Source organism: Gopherus flavomarginatus, chromosome 8 (assembly GCF_025201925.1).
Source record: "Gopherus flavomarginatus isolate rGopFla2 chromosome 8, rGopFla2.mat.asm, whole genome shotgun sequence".
NCBI lineage: Eukaryota > Metazoa > Chordata > Testudines > Testudinidae > Gopherus > Gopherus flavomarginatus.
Genome location: NC_066624.1, coordinates 97,005,728 through 97,021,930, shown reverse-complemented (window position 1 = coordinate 97,021,930; position 16,203 = coordinate 97,005,728). Strand labels below are relative to the sequence as shown.

General features: G+C 48.0%; 1 protein-coding gene across 5 annotated transcripts in view; it reads left to right on the top strand.

The window, feature by feature from the left end:
- Positions 1-7,016: 7,016 nt before the first annotated feature.
- GOLIM4 (golgi integral membrane protein 4) overlaps positions 7,017-16,203 on the top strand; it is a 61,293-nt gene continuing 52,106 nt past the window's right edge. For 3 of the 5 annotated variants that reach the window (XM_050965921.1, XM_050965920.1, XM_050965918.1), the window contains exons 1-2: positions 7,017-7,139; positions 8,362-8,599. In XM_050965921.1, coding sequence (XP_050821878.1) covers positions 8,413-8,599 — 187 coding nt within the window. In that variant the 5' untranslated portion in view covers positions 7,017-7,139; positions 8,362-8,412. Of the gene's footprint in view, positions 7,140-8,038; positions 8,600-16,203 lie in introns of those variants that run through there. The other 2 variants (XM_050965916.1, XM_050965917.1) reach the window with 2 other exon arrangements.

Genomic DNA, 16,203 nt, shown 5'->3' with positions numbered 1-16,203 from the left:
ACAAACAGGGTGTGTCACATTGTGCAGTCTCAAAGCACACCCCCTAAGGCACTGCAGGCACCCTGCCTTCAGTTCCTTCCTGGTTTCTTCAATAACTCATTCACAGCCCAGAGTACTTAAAGCAATATTTCCCTCTTGGGTTCTTACAGAATACAATCACTTTTGGTCCTTCAAACTTAAACCCTTCCCTCTTGGAGCTTCCAATTCACCCTTGTTCCAAGGCTTTGGGTTCCCCGTTCCCCACCAACTCCCTCTAAGACAGGTTGCTGTGTGAATCCCAGCACGTGGCCTCTCTGCTGAAGCTCTCTCACACGTCTCTGCCTGTCCAGGTCCCTGGGCCCCATTCCCCTTCGATCAGGATCCCAACAGCCCTTCTTCTTGGGGCTGGGCTGTGATCCAGGCAGGCTTCCCTAGCCCACCAGTCTCCATTCTTGTTCCCATCCCACAGAGCCTCTTTCCTGCAGTTCTCTCTTGCAGGCTATCTGTCCCTCATTCCCTCAGTCAACTGGCAGCTGAGTTTTATCATGTTCAGCCACCTTATAAACACCTGCCCCCCATTTCCAGCTGATCTGCTAATCCCTTGCACAACTGTTTCCTTAAATCGCCCACTTCATGGAAGGATTGTCTGGCCCTGTGCCCCATTGCCCCTTGAAGGGGACACACCACCCTGTTACCATGTGCTATTGTTTATATTTTGTATTGGTGCACAGTACTATGCGCTCAACTTGAGTGAGACAAATAAATATTAATATATTTAATCTAATGGTTTCTATTGAATTCAGTCGGCAGAGAAGTACATCTCTTAGTGGAGTAACAATAAGCAAAATGATTAACTTAGTACAGGAAAGTATTACAGCATTTCAAATAGAAGTCTGGGGGACCTGGGCCTGAGCTATTCCCACATTGTAAAATGATGGTGTTTGCACAGGGATTTGGGCTCGATTCCCTCTGCCTCCCCACAGAGTCCTGGTCCCAGAGAGCTTGTTGGCCTAAGTCAGACAGAATTTTTGTAGATGGAAGGAGGTTTGGTTCTCTGCGGTTTTCTACTTTCAAAAGATGCTGGTCAAGGATCAGTGCCACTGGAGCTCTTGGCCTTATTTAAATGCTAGAAATAGATTTTGGAAACATTGCACTGACAGACAAGAGCACATCCATAAACATAAAAGCTCTTGTCACAATAACACTTGCCCAGCCCCTCTCCCCGGAGTCCCCTGGGTAAGCACCAGCATTGTATATTGCTAACAGTTATATATGCATGGGAAACGATTTTGGGAAGGGTTGAAGGTCTAAGTGTGGAATGAAAGATTCCTTTGCAGGTTGCGAGAGGCTGAAGGTGGAGGAAGGGGGAAAGGAAGATAAGGAACGAATCTGCTGCTCAAGGCCAATGCACACAAACAAGCTCCCTGCTGCCAAACAGCCAAAAGCCTGTGAGAGAGGAGAGCTGAACCAGACAGACCTGAAGGGGGTTGCAAAATGAGAAAAATTGCAAAAGCCAGTGAGTGGAAGAACAACAGTCTTGCGACCCTGCAGCCAGTGTGTTTTGGGGAACCTAAAGAAGTCACAAGAGGCCGGTTTGGACTGGTACAGAAAGCTCGGGAGACGAGGATCACTGGACGAAAATGGCCCCAGAAGAACCAAGGGCTTAAAACCCTCCCGAGAGCTGAAGCAAGTCAGAAATCAACAGCGGACCCTAGACGGCCTGTGCACAGGACAGAACTCCTGTCTACCCTTCCCCCTCTTCTTCTTACATTAAATCTAGGCTTGGCTAGCCTTGGGTTGTGCGTGTGTGAGTATGAAAGTGGGTTAGGGCTCAGGTGCTAACACTTTCTTCCTTCCCTTGAGTGATGTGGGGAGCACCCAGCACTCATCGCTGTTATTTGGTTAACAAAGCTTTAAACTTAGTCACTTTGTGTGCTCCTTCATCTCCTCCCCTAAAAATCCTGTGGCCTCAGTCTGATCACTTGAAGCCCCAGGCAGATTGGTAACATAAATCTGTCACACTCTCTGAATGAAAATTAATTAAGGGCCTGATATGTCCAGGTGCTGACCTCTATTAGAAGCAAGTCAACAAAAGCCAAGGGTACTCAACACCTCTGAAAGTGGTCAGTGCCTGCAGGAATGGGCCCTAGTCCTTAGAATCTCTGTAATAAACAATGACCTTTACAGTATGGGTATACTCAGGACAGATCCTCAGTATATAATTGTAGTGCTACAGAGTGGCCTCCCACTGACCCAGAGGGGGAGAGGGCACTCACAGAGCCACAGGAAGTCAGTGAGTGGGACAGGAAGTACAAAAGGTGGATCTGCAAGCTCAGCTGGGCTGCAGTTGCTGAAGGAGTCAGACACCTCCTGCCTGCTCCTGAACTGGGAGACTGCCACGGACCCTGGTGGCACCGACGACTGGCCAACGTTGCTGGAGCCACTCACTGACCAAGCTGAGGAGGAGTTGCCAGGACTACCACTGGCCTTCTACCTAGACGATGCAGAGGACCTCTTACAAACCCAGGCATGCCCCTAGGGGGAGATAGGAAGTAGCTCAGGGGAACTAGACAACTGTCTAGTTGAGAGCAGGACTGTGACTAAGTCAGTGTGTTCTGGGAGGATCCCTGCTGACCCAGTGGCGGACCCCTCCACCACTGTTAGGGCTCTGGGCTGGGATGCAGTGGAGTTGGGCAGGCCCTCATCCCTCCGGTGGCAGTACGCCCCCTCCATAGGCCAGAGGGCCTACATCCACCTATAATCCACCGAGTGAGAACACTAGGCTCAACCCTGCCGGAGCTCCTCTAGACTGTGTGTGGGTGCTCTACCCTGGCCTGAGTGCGGAGGACTTGTTGCCCCACCCTAAGGGCTTGGGTTCCGAACTGTTGGTTTGCTGCTTGGCCCTGAGTGCAGGTCCAAGACCCAGACTCCGGATCTCCCTACCCTGATGAAGGGCTCAGGCTATTAAGTGTTTATTTGCCACTTGCCCCTGAGTATAGGTCTAAGGCAGTGGTCCCCAACGTGGTGCCCGAGGGCACCCACCGGGGCATTTAAGTGCGCCCACCTAGTGCCCAGCAGGGGAGAGAAGCCATGGCCCTGCACCTGCCAAGGATAGAGAACTCAGGCTGTGAGCGTGGTGTTCTCTGTTCCCAGCAGGCGTGGGGCCCACCTAGTGCCCAGCAGGGGAGACAAGCCATGGTCCCGCACCTGACAGGGACAGAGAACTCCAGGGCTGCAGGCTGTGGGCACCGGTGTTCTCAGTCCCTGGCAGGTGCGGGGCCATGGCTTAAGCCAGAGAGAAGCCATGGCCCCGCACCTGCCAGGGACAGAGAGCTCTGGGGCTGCAGGTGCCGGTGTTCTCTGTGCTCGCAGCTTCCCTCCTGCTTCTCTCTTCTCTCTGGATTCATATATTATGTTATATTAAATATGATGTTTTTCATATTATTTAATGTACAAATACAAAATAAGCCTTGAAAAACTGTTGGCGCCTGCCACACTCTTCTGAAAACATGAATGTGCTACTGGCCAGAAAAAGATTGGGGACTACTGGTCTAAGCCACTGCCCTTAACTGCCCTGATTGCAGGCTAGGGACCCTGACTGCCTGTCACACTACCGACCAGAGCTACAGGCCAAGAGTGACGCAACGTATTCCCCAACTGTGAGCAATGCCACGTGACGTAGTGAGGTGGAGTGGCTTCCCTCTGACCCAGAGGGGGAGGGACCATCGTTAACCCACTAAACTAATATCAAAAAGGTTTATTTATAAAAAGGTGATCGTTAAAATTGACTAAAGGAATCAAATATGTACAATAATTGCTAAGTTCTTGGTTCTGGCTTGTAGCAGTGATAGAGTAAACTGCTGGCTTGTTAAGTCTCTGGTTGCTTCCAAATAACTGGAAGGTCCTCAGTCCCTTGGTTAGAATGCTCCCATTAGTATAAGTTCATAGTCCAGAGATTTGTGCAGGAAAGAGACAAAATGGAGATGTTTCCAGCGCCTTTTATAGCTTCTGCCAAGTGAATGGAAACCCATTGTTCTCACTGTGGAAAATTACAGGCAACAAGATGGTGTTTGGAGTCATATGGGCAAGTCTTGTGTCCATGCATGATTTGCTTAGTCATAACAGAATCCATTACCCATACTCCAGTTAGAATGTTCACAGGAAAACTAATTATGTGTAGATAGGCATCTTCCATTGTGAGTTATATGTTCTTTGATGGGCCATTCAACTTGAATACTTCCTTCACAATGTGCTGACTAAACACCTTATTGGTGTTTCCACATGAACAAACATTTGAAACACAGGTACTGTTAATATTCATAACTTCAGATACAAAAATGGTACATGCATACAAACAGCATAATCACATTCAGCAAATCATAATATTTCCATAGACATCTTATTTGACATACTTTGTACAAGATTTGCTGCAATTATCTAACTAGTGATTTGAACATTAGCCTGCTAAACCCAGGGTTCTAAATTCAATCCTTGAGAGGGCCATTTAGGGATCTGGGGCAAAAATCTGTCTGGGGATTGGTCCTGCTCTGAGCAGGGGGTTGGACTAGATGACCTCCTGAGGTCCCTCCCAAACCTGATATTCTATGATTCTAACAGTAGTAGCAACAATGATCTACATGGTCATATTGTAATCAGATAACGTCACAGTATCCTTCCTCCATTTCAGCGTAACTATTCTTGGAGTAAGGTAACACTCAAGGTGAGTAAAGGTGGCAGAATCAGGCTCACAGGTGCCACAACAGAAACAAACAAAGGCCAAATATAAAGCTACAGAAAGAAATCTGAATCCAAAAACGATGTCAGGGTCAGTTCAAAAGGAGTCTTTCGACAAATCATTTGGGAAAGGGGAGGCGCATTAAAAGAGATGGGACAAGTTCTTGAATAAGAACCCAATTCTCCTATGTAATCTTCAAAGTCCAGCACTGTGATGTTGCTGTACACTTCAGGGTAAAGGATTGAGCCAGCCATTCAAGCTAATGGGGACATTGGGGCCCGGGCCTGTGAGATGCTGAAGCACTCCTGTGAAGAGCATTTGCCGCACATCTCCTATGTGAAATCCATGGGATTTAAAGATACCCAGGACCTCAAAAGGAATCCACTACCTGGTGTCCAGGCCTTGATGACCAGCATTTCCAAAACTCTGGGTGCAGGCCTTGATCATGCAAGGTGTTGAGCACTTCCTAACAGTTGCTGAGAGCCCAATAAGGCTGGCAACACCGCTACTGAGGTACTCAGAGAGTTTAAGAGGATCAGCCCCTTAGCCATCATGTTAATAGGATGGCTGTATGGGTAGCTGGGACTAGTCTGTAATTGTGGTTTATAGCCGTGTTGATCAACCTTTTTGATATCCGGAACGAGCTTGCTGCCTTCCTAAACTGTGTCAAGGAGAGCTCAGAGACCAGCGATAGTCCACGTACCTGTCATTGAGAAACATTTGTTTATAGTATATCCAGCACCTAGCTTATGTCTGTTCTAGGCAATAGAAGAACAGACTCCTACAGTATGTGAGAATTTTAAAAATAAAAATATTCAAAAGAAATGCTTTTAAAATCATATTAAGCTGCTTCTTCATCACACATTGCTCCCTCCCTGATCCGCTGTGTTCCTCCTACTCGGCTCCCTGTCCAGCTCTGCTTTGCTCCCTGTATCCACCACCTTCATTCTGCTTTAGGAGCACTATGGGTCTTTGGGTAGAGTAGAGTCTCAGTGAGGCAAAGGGCAGAAGCTTCTTTGGGGCTTCACTTTCCCAGTAAGCACATGCCGACACTCTGCCCACATTCCTGTGGGCTCTAGCACAAGTTCCAACTTGAAACTGTGCTGAAGCAAATAGGGCACCAGCACGTTTGCTGGAACCTACAAAAACATCTACATATGCAGCTGGAACTGACACACACAGTACATCCATGTATGTCGCTGGAACCTCCACACACATGCTACGTCTGTCTATGCAGCTGGAACACACACACACAGACACACATGCTACGTCTGTCTATGCAGCTGGAACACACACACACAAAACATCTGGGGGTATTCACCCACGAAAGCTCATGCTCCAAAACGTCTGTTAGTCTATAAGGTGCCACAGGACTCTTTGCTGCTTTTACAGATCCAGACTAACACGGCTACCCCTCTGATACTTGGCAGCTAGAACTGACACACACAATACATCTATGTATGTCGCTGGAACCTACATACACACTCTGCGTCTGTCTATGCAGCTGGAACACACTCACACCCACAAAATGTCTGTATAGACAGCTGGAGCCTAAACACACACACACACACACACACACACACATCTATGTATGCAGCTGGAACTGACACACACAATACAACCATGTATGTCGCTGGAACCTACACACACACACACACACACAAAATAAATCTGTGTATGCAGCTGGAACCTACACCCACCTCCATGTATGCAGCTGTCACACACACACAAACACACACACAATACATCTATGTATGCAGCTGGAACCTGCACATCCAGGACCTGGAAAGTAGATACAGCAGGAATGTGCAAAGCAGTATGTAGTTGGAACATACACACACACCATTCCTTTCTGCAGATGGAGTGTACAACACTCCAACCTTCACAAGCTGTCCTCTGTTGCCACATGCACACACTACAGGTGCGCACAGCTGGAAAGCACACACACGCAGCCCAGATGTGTCCGTAGTTGGATTGTACAACATGAAACCCTGCAGCTGAAAAGTGTGTGGGCACACACACAACCTGCGCGCACACTAGGAGCTACCCACACCGAGTCTGTTTCCACAGCACAGCAGGAGTGTACACACACCCCCACACCCCGCTTGTGTCCCGAGCTGGAATGTGTCTACACGCACACTTCGTGTCTGGCAGCCGGCAGGTACACACTCGTGCGTGCACATGCCTCTCCCAGCTCTCCAGCGTCCTGTCTTCCGAGGGGCGGCGATCCAGGACTGGAGAAGGCGGGGAGAGGGAAGGAGAGCGCCCCGCGGCCCGGACGGACACAGCGGGCACCCAATGCGCACAGACACTGCTCCCGAAGGGAGGGGAGTGGGCAGATGCTGGGCCCAATGAGGCAGCGCCCGGAGCGGGACTTCCTTCGGGGATTCCACTGCAGCGAGCAGCCGAGGAGCGGAGGTGACACGTAAGTTAAGGCTGGAAGGTGGCCAGGGCAGGCAGGGAAGCTTCCTTTGTTTCCCGTTCAGGTGGCTGCAGAGTAAGATGGGCAGGAGGGGAGGGAGCTGGTTAACAGAGACCCCCTCCCGCAAAGCAGGCAGGAGGGGAGGGAGCTGATGCACAGAAACACCCCCCCCTTTAGAGCGGGCAGGAGGGGAGGGAGCTGATGCACAGACACCCCCCCTTTAGAGCGGGCAGGAGGGGAGGGAGCTGATGCACAGACACCCCCCCCTTAAGAGCGGGCAGGAGGGGAGGGAGCTGACGCACAGACACCCCCCCCCTTTAGAGCGGGCAGGAGGGGAGGGAGCTGATGCACAGACACCCCCCCTTTAGAGCGGGCAGGAGGGGAGGGAGCTGATGCACAGACACCCCCCCTTTAGAGCGGGCAGGAGGGGAGGGAGCTGATGCACAGAAACACCCCCCCCCCTTTAGAGCGGGCAGGAGGGGAGGGAGCTGGTTAACAGAGACACCCCCCTCCCCCGCAGCGAGCAGGAGGGGAGGGAGCTGATACACAGAAACACCCCCCTCCTTAGAGCGGGCAGGAGGGGAGGGAGCTGATGCACAGAGATCCCCCCCCCTTAGAGCGGGCAGGAGGGGAGGAAGCTGATGCACAGAGACCCCCCCCCCTTAGAGCGGGCAGGAGGGGAGGGAGCTGACAGAGAAACACGCTCGCCCTCTGACCATCTCCCAAAGCAACCCCGGCAGGAGAGCAGGGGAGCTGCTGTACAGAGTCCCCCTACCCCAGCACCCACAGACACGCTGGTACCCCGGGCTGGAGCACTGCAGCGCACCCCCAGCCCCACCGTCCCCAAGTCCCGCAGGTAGGATGGCAGGGACCAGGGGAGCTGCTGTGTAAAGCCGTCCTCCAGCACGCGCCCAGTCACCCCAGCAGATGAGCTGCTGCCCCCACCGCTCCCCGCTCTGGAGTAAGGCAGGCGGGGGGCAGGAAGCTGCTCTCTGGAGCAGAGACCTCCTCCCCCATCCATCCCCCGGCGGTCACCGAGCCCCCTCCCGCAGCAGAGAGCCCCAGGGCTGCAGCACGCTCGGGCGCCCGCAGCCACGCGCGCCGGCCTGCAGCGAGCTCCCGGGTTTCAGGGCAGTAGCAGTGGGAGGGAGCTGAACTAAGCGCTCAGGGTCCCCTCCTCCCGGCTCTGTCCCTTGGTGCCCAATGCTGCCTCCTCCTCCTCCAGCTGCTGCTAAACCGCCTGGGGTGGGGGGGCTCCGGGACCCGAGGAGGGACTATGGGCAACGGGATGTGCTCCCGAAAACAGAAGCGGATTTTCCAGACCTTTTTGCTCCTGACCATCGCGTTCGGCTTCCTCTACGGGGCCGTGCTGTACTACGAGTTACAGAGCCAGCTGAGGAAAGCCGAGGCGGTGGCACTCAAGTACCAGCAGCACCAAGAGTCGCTTTCAGCCCAGCTACAAGGTAATGCTGCTTGCAGTGACCTCTGTAGGGGACTCAAAAACCCTGCCCTTTCCCAGTGACTCCTGAATGCTCTGTCCCCCGGCCCATGAGAGCCCTGGGCTGCAGCTCCCTAACGGCTCACCAAGTTTACTGCCCTCCCCAGACACCAGGTTTTGCTAACTATATGCCAGAGTGTTTCCTTTTGTACCAGTGTCCCTATAACCAAGTGTCCCTGAACAGGGCCCACAAGGGGTGTGGGAGCTGGTACAAATTACCGGAGCCCGGCCATCTGGAAGGGGGCCCGAGGCCCTGTTTAGCCAGTCCACTCTTGCTGGGGGGCCTGAAATTCTTTTTTCACTGGGGCCCAAACCTGTTCTCAGTGGCCCTGTCCCTGAAATCCTGGCTCCATTGAAGTCAATGGGAGTTTCTCCACTGACTCTGATGGGATCAGGATTTGCCCTGTCTCTTAATCCTCAGGATCCCAAGGCACTTTACAATCTCCTAATTTAAAAGGAACACTCCCAGCATCCTCCTGTTCTTATTCATCCAGCAACACAAAAACACTTCTTACACAGTTACTTTTGCCAGTTGCTTTAAGTTGTCTTGTCTGTTTTATTCTGAATCTGCTGACATGAGATTCAGCTGTGAGATTATGAGGTGGGTGTGCATTACACCTGTCATGCAGCTACACCAGCAGAGAAATATTTTAATAATAATAATAGGTATATTTTTGTAGAACATCCTTACAGGGTTTTTTTTTAATAAAGATTTCTTAATAAGCTGTGGGGCTCTGAATTTCTTGGCTCAAAGCACCACATTTTTAAAAGTGCCTATCCATCCTGTGCATCAGTTTTAGGATGTCCCAGACTGAGCTACTTTGTACCTGATGTTGAGAACTTGCAGTTCCCATTTACTTCAGCACTTCTGAAAATTAGGTGCAAGGTGTCAAATTTATGCATGAAACATCAATTCAGCGGGAGGTGTGGGTCCTCAGTACCACTGAGCCTCCAGCCCTACTGGTTTCAAGTCAGGCACATATAAATCTGTGGCTGTTCCTGAAAACTTTGGCCCTATTGTTTATATTTCCTTTCAAAAACTTTTAAAAGTGGCTAGAAAATGAATATTGATCATGTTATGTTAATTAAACATCCAATCATATTACATCAATATGTAAGATGAATACCATAGATTTGTTAATGCAGCCTTTACACAGTAGCAGGATTGGGCTCACAGTCTATTAATCTCAAGAGAATGAGTTATTGAACATGTTTAGCTATGGTCTAAAACAGGGGTGGGCAAACTTTTTGGCCCGAGGGCCACATTGGGGTTCCAAACTGTATGGAGGGCCGGATAGGGAAGGCTGGGTCTCCCCAGACAGCCTGGCCACCGCCACATATCTGACCCCCTCCCACTTCCCACCCTCTGAGTGCCCCCCTCAGAACCCCCAACGCCCTGCTCCTTGTCCCCTGACCACTCCCTCCCAGGACCCCCCGCCCCTAACCACCCCTGTGTCCCCACCTCCTAGCCAACCTCCCTGCTCCCAGTCCCCTGACTGCTCTGACCCCTATCCACACCCCCACCCCTTGACAGGCCCCCATGCCTATCCAACCCCCCTCTCCCTCCCCGGTTTCCTGTCCCCTGACCACCCCCCTACAGAACCTCCCCCCTATCCAATCATCCCTTGCTCCCTGTCCCCTGACTGCCCCCTGGGACTCCCTGCCCCTTATCCAATCCCCAGGCCCTGGTCCCCTTACTATGCCACTCTGGCAGCCGCGCCACCCGGCCGGAGCCAGGCACGCTGCCGCACTGCCCTGTAGGAGTGTGCAGCCCCGAGCGCTGCCTAGAGTGCTGCCCACACAGCGGTGTAGCTGTGGGGGAAGAGGGATAGTGGGAGAAGGGCTGGAGGCTAGCCTCCCCTGCCAGGAGCTCAGGGGCCGGGCAGGACGGTCCTGCGGGCTGTAGTTTGCCCACCTTTGGTCTAAAACCATCACTACTTAGTTTTATTACCTCGTATTGAAATACTATAATGCCATGGGAATTTTTTGACAGAATCTTCACTCTAGTGACCAAGGATGTATAAACATTTGGCTGAGAGATGGGTATGTGGCAGATGGCTAAAGGGTTCCTTTAGCTAGTTTGCATTTTTGCCAACACTACTTGAAGAGGAAAGAGAGGAACAGGAACAGCTGTTGCCTACTGAAATAAAAATTCAGTAAGTTTTCTGCTGCTCTCACTAAATTGAAGAAAAGCAGAACATACTGCCCAAATAAAGGAGAAGGAATCTATAGATGGTAGTCATTGGGGCTGATTTATAAACAACTACTTTCTAAACATTATGTTGAGGACCATTTTCCTATCAAAATAAACAAATACATAAAAGCATAATAAGACAGAAGAACTCAATTAAAGGGTCATGATCATGGATCATGCAGCATTTTATGTTATATCCCTCTTACCTTTGATTACTTTTAATTTATTATCGAACAATTAAAATATGAAAGAAAAATCAAATATCAATTATTTTGATTTATAATGTGTTTTTTAAAGAAGCACTTATCCTGGATGCTGGGAGCTGTTGCCAACGTATCTACTATGTGGATAAGATTTCCTGCTGAAAGATGCCCTGTTTGGCACTAATAAACCTTTTACTACAAAATACATATGAACGCTTCGTACAGAAAAATGAAGAGACCATCAGTTTAGAAAACACACAAATAGGATTTTTTTGGCTTACTATTTTTACAAGTAACATCTAAGACTAATAGAAATGAAAGAGATTGGAAAAAAAGAGTTTACTTCACCCACTGTCCCAGCCCACCCATTTTCTCTATCATATGCATTTTACAGTCCTTAGAGCCTGACTCTGTACTTCCTTGCATCTTCTTTAGTCATTTCTAGGGCCCTATCAAATTCACGGCTGTGAAAAATGCATAATGGACCATGAAATCTGGTCTTTTACATGCTTTTACCCTATACCATACTGATTTCACAGGGGATACCAGAGTTTCTCAGATTTGGGGTCCTGACCCAAAAGGGGGTTGCTGGGGGTCACAAGGTTATTTTAGAGGGGATCATGGTATTGCCACCCTTATTTCTGTGCTATCTTCAGACAGCCAGGAAGCGGCAGCTGTTGGCCGGGCACCTAGCTCTGAAGGCAGCGCCCCGCCAGCAGCAGCACAGAAGTAAGGGTAGCAATACTATACCATGCCACCCTTACTTCTGCGCTGCTGCCTTCAGAGCTAGGCAGCTGGAGAGTGTCAGCTGCTGCCTGAGGGCCCAGCTCTGCAAGCAGCAGTGCAGAAGTAAGAGTTGCAATACCATACCATGCCATCTTTACTTCTGCACTGCTGCTGCTGGCAGCTGCTCTTCCTTCAGAGCTGGGCTCCCAGCCAGCAGCTGCTGTTCTCCAGCTGCCTAGCTCTGAAGGCAGCACCACAGCTAGCAGCACCACAAAAGTAAGGGTAGCAGTACCAGAACTCCTCCTACAATAACCTTGTGACCCTGGCACAACTCCTTTTTGGGTCCGGACCCCTACAATTACAACACGGTTGTTGTACAACAAATTTCAGATTTAAATAGCTGAAATAATGAAAAGCCTATCACCATGAGATTGACCAAATGGAATGTAAATTTGGTAGAGCCCTAGCTATTTCCACTTACGAAGAGTGAGTGTACGATGCTACCACTTGTGCAAATGTGTGGAGAATTCTGATTTGGTGGTATTTTATGACCTCTTAGCACAAATATAAACAACTACACAAACTGGAGAATCCGGTCTTTTGTTTATAGTCCATTTCTCCTGTTGTTAGTGTGGGTCTTTCACAAACCAACAGAGGAGAAGAAAATATTTTTAAAGGAATGTATGCTTTGAACAAAACAAACATATTGGCAGAGAAACTCAAGGTCAGTTTCCATATCTGACCATACTTTGAACTTTTATTTTTAAGTGACTTAGATTCTTAAATTGACAGTATCCTTTTAAAAAGCTGGTGATTACAAATATTTACTTTTCTAGGTTTCCTTTCTTTGGAGCTCTTTGTAATGTAAAAAGCCCCAGTTCCTCTTGTGGAAGAGTGCTAATTACTTTAATGCTAAAAATAAATAAGAATCCATTGCCAATGGCAAAGACTTTTGATTTAGAATAAATAAACCTAAATTCTTGGCTTTGTAGAAACACTTGCCTTTGAATTATTTCATTCACTATTTTTAAGTTGGTGAGATAATTGAGAAGATTATTCTTATTAGAACAGCAACAAAATCTATAGTTAGTATTCCCATGTTTCCTTTGGCATAATCAGTTGTTCTCTAAGGATATGGGTGCTGTTGTTGTGATCATTTTGGAAGTATAAGTATGCTGAAATACTCTAAACAGAAGCTAGTGAGGGGGTAAGAAGGGATTGCAAGCCCAAACTGGGTCCAGTAGACATACATTGCATTTGATTCAGAAAAAAAGGTTGGGTTGGGTTGGGTTGGGTTGGGTGGAGGTGGTGGCAGCAGCAGGAGAGAGAGATCAAGATAAGATTCAGTGGAAGGGTGATGGATTGGCTGGTGACTTTTAGTTTTAAATATATGGGAGGATCCTCTTCTGGGAAAAAAATTCAAAGCAGAGCCCTATCTTCTTTCTTGCTTACATGCCACTCCTTTACTTTTAATATTTACATAGCTTTTCCAGCTTTCCTACTTAGGTCAGGCAATATCAGCCTTTCTTATTGTGTTTGCCAGTTCCTGATACCTGAATGAACTCTTAGTAAATGGATTCAAAGGTCCGAAGGGACCACTGGAGTCATCTAGTCTGACCTCCTGTATGGCAACGGCTGAAGAGCTTCTCCAAAATAATTCCTAGAGCAGATCTTTTTGAAAAACATCCAATCTTGGTTTAAAAATTGACAGTGATAGAAAAATTAAGCATTATTTCTTGCCTTTGGCTGATAGGGTACTATTTTCAGAAGTTTGATCCCTGTTCTGTCTTTTAGGTTTCTGACTTTCCTAATCTAAATTCAGCCTTGGTTCAAGTGAATGTAACTTTTTTGAGGTCAGTGGAACTGCATTTGCTTATACCAGGGCTAATTTAGCACCTAGTCTGGTGCTTGTGCCTTTTCTCTGCTTCAGGTCTTTAATTTAATTTATCAGAGGAGTTCCCACTCTTCCCAAATGAGAGCAAGGATTTGAGGGAGAGGGAGCCAGTAGGAATGGATGACTCCACATCTGTGAGTAGGACAGCTGTTTTGGAAAGAGTGAGGGAGGGGGTAGTTCTATGGCCTCTTCTCACATGGGATGAGTCTTTGTATTTGAAAATTAACCTCGGAAACTAGGGAATTGAGAACTGCAGAACATAACATGTCTGAGTTTTATCTCCTGGGTTTTACCTCATAATATATTCTTGTTGGACTTTAGAGGAAGTAGTGCAGCTGTTGTGACCCATAATATAATTGCTGGAAGCAAAACTTAGAGATGACAGGTGCTGGTTTATAAAATTGTTTAGAGCACATTCAAAAACCTGTTACATTACTATATCCCTGTATAGTAACTCCTCACTAAAACCGTCCTGATTAACATTGTTTCATTTTTACGTTGTTGATCAATTAGAGAACATGCTCGTTTAAAGTTGTGGAATGCTCCCTTATAATGTTGTTTGGCAGCGCCTGCTTTGTCCATTGCTTGCAGGAAAAGCAGCCCCTTGGAGCGAGCTGGTGGGGGCTTGGAACAAGGGTGGGCCGGCAGTCCCCATCAGCTCCCCTAAGTTCCCTGTGCAGCAGCTGCCCAGCAGGCTATCAATTGCTGGGCAGTTCAGGTGTCCCTCCTGCCACTGCCATGTGCTGCTCCTGCCCTCTGCCTTGGAGCTGCTTCTGGGAGCCTCCTGCTTGCTGTGCAGGGGAGGAGGGAAAGAGGGGTGCTTATGTCAGGGTATCCCTCTCCTCCCGTCCCCCACTCCTGTACCCCATCTCCACAGAGCAGGGGGAACACTACATGGTTCAGGACAGAGGGAGCTTGCTGGCAGCAGCTGCTGTCTCAACTTGCTGATCTACTTAAAAAGACAGTGTACTCAGAGTGGGGTCAGCGTACTTAAAGGGGCAATGTGCGTCTCTCTCACACACACACATGGTGTGTGTCTCTGTCTCACACACACATGCACCCCCCAGCACTTTGGAAAGTGGAGGGAGTGGTGCACTCCAGTGGGATAGTGTGGGTTCATCACATTCAGTTTCCGCATGGCATGTTTGCAGCCACTGCCATGTATCTATTGTGTCTCCTCCCTCCATTCCTGCTGCCTTGTAGAGTATAAGGCTATATGAACAACAGTGTGTTAACCCTTGAGGGCTCAGCCAAGTGCTAGTTCGTTATTTAGCAGCAAGGCATTCCCTGGAAAATATCCCACCCTCTTCCACCCTCCGACTCCACCACCTCAACCAAGCTTCACAATCATCATTGCCATGTACAGTATTGAACTGTTTGTTTAAAACTTATCGTGTGTGTGTGTTTATATACTATACATGTCTTTTGTCTGACGAAAAAAACTTTCCTTGGAACCTAACCCTCCTATTTAGAATAATTCTTATGGGAAAATTGGATTCTCTTAACATCATTTTGCTTAAGGTAGCATTTTTCAGGAACATAACTACAACGTTAAGCGAGGTGTTACTGTACAGAATTTCTAGTTGTAAAGTATTATTTAAAGAAGGTAACTACTGATCTACCCAGGAGACTGATTGTTTTTAAATTTTATTCTCTTAGCATTACATATTCAAAACTTGGAGATAATCTTATTTAATTTCCCTTAAAGATCTTTCACGTTGTATCATATTGAAGAGCTTAATAATTAGCTTAACGGTGTTTGGCTACTGACTAGATAGGAACAGATACGGGTGGCTAGAACAGGGGTGCATTAATAGTTGTAAGAGAACCCAATCATCTTTCTGATGGCTTTGAGACTAAATGGAGCTGGCAGTGATTTCTAGAGCTTAAAAATTCCTAGTCTCCCCTATCCCAGGCATAAACTAGCTTTATTGGAATGTTTATCTATCCTGTTTTAATCCCTTATCTCAGTAGCCATCCTACTTCTAAATGCCTTTGACTATCTTATTCTTGGTACTCATTAGAGTAGAACCCCAATTATCTGAAGGCTTCAAGCATTCTTCTCATTCCAACCCTGAAACCTTACTATAATTTGGGCAAGCAACACAGCAGGACTCCTGGCCTTCAAATATCAACCTTCTGGATGGTTTGCCCTATTGTGGACAGTTTGCAGATTTCCTCAAGACTGTCTGACCCACCAGGACTTAAGCTGCCACATCAGCTAACATGCAAGCTGTTAAGTCTACAGAATCGATTGGTTCTGGGGAAGCCACCAGACATAATTATCTGAAACAGGGGATGTCCCTTGCTTCAACTGGTGACATGACCCTGTTTGGAGTAGTCCAAGTGTATTGTAACTAAATATATATAAATACAAACTTAAGATCTACTGATGAAAAGTGGTATATAAGAGCTATGCATTATTACTTCTGTCTGTAATATGGTCTGTTAAAAATGTTCTTAATAAAATATATGAACAAAAACATCAGTGAATCTGACTCAGCATGTCTTACACCAGACGGGCATGCTGGGAGTAAGAACTGAGAGAACTT